This window comes from Micromys minutus, assembly GCF_963924665.1.
Source record: "Micromys minutus genome assembly, chromosome: 24".
Taxonomy (NCBI): domain Eukaryota; kingdom Metazoa; phylum Chordata; class Mammalia; order Rodentia; family Muridae; genus Micromys; species Micromys minutus.
Genome location: NC_137959.1, coordinates 27791429 through 27797428, shown reverse-complemented (window position 1 = coordinate 27797428; position 6000 = coordinate 27791429). Strand labels below are relative to the sequence as shown.

Sequence of the window (6000 nt, the reverse complement as noted above, 5' to 3'; positions counted from 1 at the left end):
TACAGATGGTTGTGAGCCACCATGTGGTTGCTGGGAATTGAACTCAGGACCTGAAGTAAGAGCAATTAGTGCTCTTAACCGCTGAGCCAACTCTCCAGATCTTTTTTTCTCTCTTTAGATCTTAAGAGACCCTTTATACGAGCCTCTTTATACACCTCTTTTATCTGGACCCCCCACCAACGGTCACATCCCCATAAAAGTTGTGAAGAAAGTGGTGGAGCTTATTGAAAAATGCTCCATGCATCAGCGGTGACTTCCACACCAAGTGTCTGTGCAAGGATCCCCACTATTCCTTTGAGAGAAGCTGCCCAAGAACCTAGCAGCTGTGCCATATGTAAGCACATCGATTCAGAGACACTTTGTGAGAGGTACTTCCTTCACGCTACAGGAGCGGAGAAAATGGAAGCTTCAGTCCAGCCTCATAGAGGTAGACCCTGACACTAGGGAAAGACTGTAGCTCTGGACTTCGGCTGTCCCTCCAGCCGGCAGACTATTCAGCTTGCAGTGGAGATGAACTTGAAAATACCATGGAGTAGTTGAATGTTCTGTTGTAATATTTTCTTCTTTCTTTTTCTTTCTTTCTTTCTTTTTCTTTTCTTTTCTTTTTTTTTTTTTTGAGACCAGGTTTCTCTGTATAGCCTTGTAGACCAGGCTGGCCTCAAACTTATAGAGAGATGCCTGCATCTGCACCCAAGTGCTGGGTTAAAGGTGTGTGCCTTCACCTGCATCCTGGTCGTGTTGTGATATTTTCAATAAACCTGGGAATAATATACATGTATGTGTACACACAATGAAGTTGAAACTTCCGGTTCTTTGGAAAGTCAGTTATGTCGAATGATATTTTGCTGGGGCAGACAGGTGAAAACATGTTTTGCTATAGCAGACACATGAAAGGAATCATTTTGAAAGAATATAAATATGATCCCACAGACCCCACAATTCACTTAGCTCCGATTCGCTAATCTTTGCTGACAACTCGCCATGTATTGGTTCACCTTACATTATGTTGTTGAGATTCGCTTGTGGTGATTTCATAGGGAGAAACTCAACAAAGAACTCGTGAGGTTCCTGCATCTTCTTGATGCTTCTGTGAAGTAGGTCCAGTTGGTGAGCCTCAAGGTTTCTTCTGGATTGAACTGCCCTTTGCTGGTTTGTGTGTTGCATTTGCCAAGTGAACTGGACTGTGGCTGTTGGTTTGTGTGTGGTGTTTGCTAGGGGACTGGACTGAGAACGAAGATTGGAATTGCCCCAAAGAACTATTTCTAAACACGTTCACTTCCGCCATATCCTAATAACCCCCCCCCCACTATGTCTGCTGGGTGGTGGGCTAGACGGGAGGTTAAACCCTTATTAGATTAGGTTGAGAAAGTTATATGTCTACATACACAGATTTCTATTGGGGTATGGGAGGGGATCCAGGGATCCTTTTAGACTTCTTCAAAGCTTTTAATGGATCGTCTTGTATTTTTCCTGCCTGCTGTCACCCCTCCCCCAACACCCACACACTTCTAGACTTTGCTGGCGCCCCTGAGCCTTTTGTTCTGATATGCAGTCTGGGTTGTATTTCCGCCTTCCCCACAGCAAGCTTGGGTGTCCGTCCATTCTCAGACGTGTGCCGCGCATCAGTTGCTACGTGCACATTTCTTCCCAGCATCCAGTGTTCTATGGTCTTTTGTCTCCTTTCCTACTCTTTCTCTCAGTGGTTTCTGTAGCTACCATTTCAGAAAGATTTTAAGAGAGAGTATGTCTTTGCGGTTTTTTTTTTTTTTTTAAGAGCTATTAACATTTATCCTTGGGGTGGAAGGATTCTGGTACATGCTTTTGGAGGTCAGAGGGCAACTTGCAAGAATCGGCTCTCTTCTCACCCGTGGGTGTCACAGGAACTAAACAAAGGTGATCAGGTTTGGTGGCAAGCATCTTCACCCACTGAGCCTTCTCTACATCCCTGTTCTCAATTCTTAGCATATTGCCTAGCTTATACAGTATGTGTCCCCCCCCCAAAAAAATATTTGGTAAGCCAAATAATGCAAGTATTGAAACCGCTATCCTTTCAGCTGTCGAAACAGACCACGTGTGCTACTTACTGAATATTTGCCTGCCCGTGGACAAACCGCTTCCACTCTGGAACCTTGCTCTCTGCTTGTGTAGAATAGTAATGATCATAACACCTCATCCAGTGCCTTCCCCAAGGCCTAGAGCAGAGAAAGCTCTGTGTTCAGGGTGCTGAAAGGTTCAGTGTCAAAGTGACGATTCTTAGAAAGTCTGTGTTTTACTTAAGCCTAAAATTAGTCTTCACACTTGAATGACAAACTGGTCTATAATTAATGCCTCCAGGGCAAAATTTGTGTGTCACCTAGCCTGGCACTTAGAGGTAGCAAAAACTTTTCTCAGTCAGGATAGGGAACTAATATCAGTTGCCAAGGTCCTACTATGTGCTCGGATGCCTCCTATGCCAGGATGCTGGGTCCCAAATTGACACTGGGGTTGTGTGGATTCTGCGGGTTCCATTAGCCCCAACCTTTCACCCTCCTTCCTAGCCCCAGCCGGTTGTATCTCTGGCACAGAATAGGTTTGTCTCAAGGTGCCCAGTGTGGGAACACACACACTTATATCCTGCTGTCACAGCTGCAGACAGGTCCCGCTTGGAACTGGCACCGTGCCTGGTTCTAGGCCGAGATGAGACACCGCTGATCTTTACTATATTTACACTTCATTACATATTGAGGGAGGGTCTTTTGCTGCACCGTGTAGGTCCCTGGGATCAAACTCAGGTCATTAAGTTTGGTGACATGTGCCTTTCTCCCACTGAGCCATTGAGCCATCCAGCATAGCCTCTCTTTTTAAGATGTGTGTGTGTGTGTGTGTGTGTGTGTGTGTGTGTGTGTGTGAGAGAGAGAGAGAGAGAGAGAGAGGATGAATGAATGAATGAATGAATGTGCACACGAATGCAGGTGCCTGCCACGTCCAGAAGAGGGTGTCAGACAGCCAGTGAGCCACAGGAACGCTCTTAACTTCCTAACCATCCCTCCAGCCCCAAGCCTCGGGAAGTCCCCCAGAATACCTGCAGATGATCCCACTTTCTCTAAAGCAGGCTCTGAGGCTACGGGCAGAGAAAGCAGCTGTGACTCCTTGGTCAATCTCCATCCTTTCCATTCTTCTTCTCTTTTGCTCGACTGGGCCTTTCCTTGCTAGGGCAGCCAGCGACCACCGAGATCCAGGCCGGACGCCCAGCAGGTGAGGGCGTGGTGGGGGCGTGACTAAGGCTCTCCACCGGCCCCGCCCCAACCTGCAACGCCCCTCCTCTCCCTGACGACCCCCCGCCCCCAGCCCCCAGCGCCCCGCCCCTCCCCGCGCCGGCCGCAGTCTCCGCCCCCTCCGGGCCGGCGCGCGACTCCCGCCTCCTTCCCTCGGCGCCGGCTCCCGCCTCCCTCCCTTTCCGCTGCCGAGGCGGCGGGAGCCGAGCCCCAGCGGACCGAGCGGCAGCCGCAGCGGGCGGCGGGCGCAGAGGCGGCGGCGGGGTGGTCTGGCGACGGTGATGCGTTAGCCGTGCTGAGCCTGCCCGCTCCAGGCGCCGGGGGAACCGGCCTCGCGGGGCGGCAGCATGCGGGGCGGCGAGGAGCTGGACGGCTTCGAGGGCGAGGCCTCGAGCACCTCCATGATCTCGGGCGCCAGCAGCCCGTACCAACCCACCACCGAGCCGGTGAGCCAGCGCCGCGGGCTGGCCGGCCTGCGCTGCGACCCCGACTACCTGCGCGGCGCGCTTGGCCGCCTCAAGGTCGCCCAAGTGGTAGGTGCCGGGCGGGGCTCCAGGTACGAGCGGGCGGGTCGGCGGCCTAGCCCGCGCCTACTTTCCCCGCACCCCCGGCCGCTGGTGGAAGGCCCAGCGGATCAGAGTCAGATCCCGGCTGCGCGGTCCCCGCTCGGTGCACCCTGTACTCCGAGGTCCTTGGGTTGCAGTCCCTGCTCCTCTGGGGACCGCGCCCTCGGCCGGAGTCTGTCCTCTGCAGCTTCGAAGCCTCAGGAGTGCCTGGTCCCTGCACACCTGCTCCCGGGCCTACCTGTGCCCTCCCTGCTTCATCGACGAGGTTGGTGCGCCGAGCCGGTTGCGAGGGCCGTGCCATTCCCTGGTTACTACTATGCTTAGCAACTTGTGGCAGGTTTCGCGGAGCCCCCAGACGGTTCTCTGCTAAGAGAGGCAGGGGGCTGTGGCATGGTTTCCTCCCTGGCGCCTAGCAGGGTGCCCAGCAGATGGTGGACGTTCAATAAATATTTGTTGAATAGAGGCATGTAGCCCAGATGCAGTGGGGGAGTCCAGATCTACCCACAAAGCCTCCAGTCTTTATTGCGGACGTTAGCTTCCTTCTTAGCATCCCGTAGTTCTGGACAAGCACTGGTGGCTTCTTGGGACTGCCCAAATTGGTACCCAGAGTTAAGTCACTCTGGTAGGGCGGCCAGTTTGGGAGGTGACATACGGGTGTGTGTGTGTGGGGGGGGGTGGGTTTCTGTTGGACTTAGGCATTCTAGAGCACATTTCTTGGGGTCCTCAATTGTTTTATTTTAGCCCCCAGAGTCTTTGGTTCAGGTGCTTGTGGGTTCTGTTTTGGCTTTGTGGTTTTCTAGCAGGTCCATTTGGGCCGCGGTTTACCTTTGCTGTGGACTGGGCATGGTCCAGTTTAGGAAAACCTTTGTATCCCTCCTATTCTCTGTCACAGGTAGCCTTTTGCTGAGGCCTCAAAACTTTACAGACTTCCCAGCCAGACAGAAGCCATTTTCACAGACCTGCAACATACTCGCACTTTCTTTCCGGGAGCATTGGGCCTGTTATGCTTAGTAACTGAGTGCATGCTTGGGAGAAATACCATGCGTGGACGGACACCCTTTAAATAAAGGTTCCCGCGTTTGTACGTTGCAGAATGATGGCGAGTTTCCCCTCTTATGCATTAAGGCTTGGTCTTCTGGTGCATAGTTTTTGAAGGGCTTTGATGAGAAATAAGTGGAGCAAGTTATCTATCTTTAAATTTTAAAATCGCAATCCAGTAATCTGGAATGTTCTCAAGGATGTAATGCTTTTGTTAGGCGTTGCCATTAGCCAAGAGAATGTAGGTGTGTTGAGTGATATGTAATCCTTTTTTAAAAGAGGCAGTGGCAAGCTAGCTAATGTTTGAGTACACTGTAGATAACCAGAAGTAAGAAAAGGGCAGGGCTGAACTTGGAGCCAGGTGGGCTACAAGGTCTAGTCAGGGACCTTCTAGTTTACTTAGCAGGCCTTTGAAAGTAAATAGAACTCTAAACCTGCCCCTCGGAATGGAGGTAGATTGACTTGTACAGACCATTGTCAGCTCACTGCTGGGACTTCGCCGTCTCTAAGAGCTGGAGCCAACCATGTTTACCCCTTTGGAAAGGTGTGGTTGTGTGGTAGTCCGTACTTTCCATGTGGAAGGATTTTAGGGGCCAGCCTTTAAAAATCTTTCCTAATTGCTGAGTGTCTCCTCTGGATTGTTTACTGTCAAGTGAAGGAAAGGTCACTTGAGTGATGTGGCAGTTCGATGGTTTCATGCCCTTTGGGTTCTCAGCTTTGCTAAGTGTCAGGGCTTTTAGGGTGCTCCACCTTCCCTCAAGAAAACAAACAAGTTCCAAGAAATTAGACTTGAAATTTAAACTGGAAAATAAACGAGGGTCCTCCTGAGATGCTACACAGCTCAGACTCCGCCCAGAGAGAAGGGAAAGTACTAATTCTTTCACTTCAGCAAAATCTGGCTTTTAAAAGGCTTAGTATTTATAGACATTGTGATGTGAGGCCTAAGGAAACTGCAGATCCTTGCTTTTCCCACACTCCGTTCAGCATCACTGCCCTAGGCCTCTGTAGATTCAGTAGACCCAGACCCTCTGAAACCTGTTTAGGGTTTAACAGGACTTCCTAGGTGACCCTCATGAACACAGGAGGCTGGAAAGATGGCTTACTAATTAAGATCCATTGCCATTCTTCCAGAGGACCTGGGT

At 50.9% G+C, this 6000-nt stretch overlaps 1 protein-coding gene across 1 annotated transcript in view; it reads left to right on the top strand.

Moving 5' to 3' along the window:
- Positions 1-3531: 3531 nt before the first annotated feature.
- The window catches only part of CMTM4 (CKLF like MARVEL transmembrane domain containing 4), a 35339-nt gene continuing 32870 nt past the window's right edge, over positions 3532-6000 (top strand). The window contains exon 1 of the mRNA XM_080936843.1: positions 3532-3787. Coding sequence (XP_080792969.1) covers positions 3602-3787 — 186 coding nt within the window. The 5' untranslated portion in view covers positions 3532-3601. The remainder of the gene's footprint in view (positions 3788-6000) is intronic.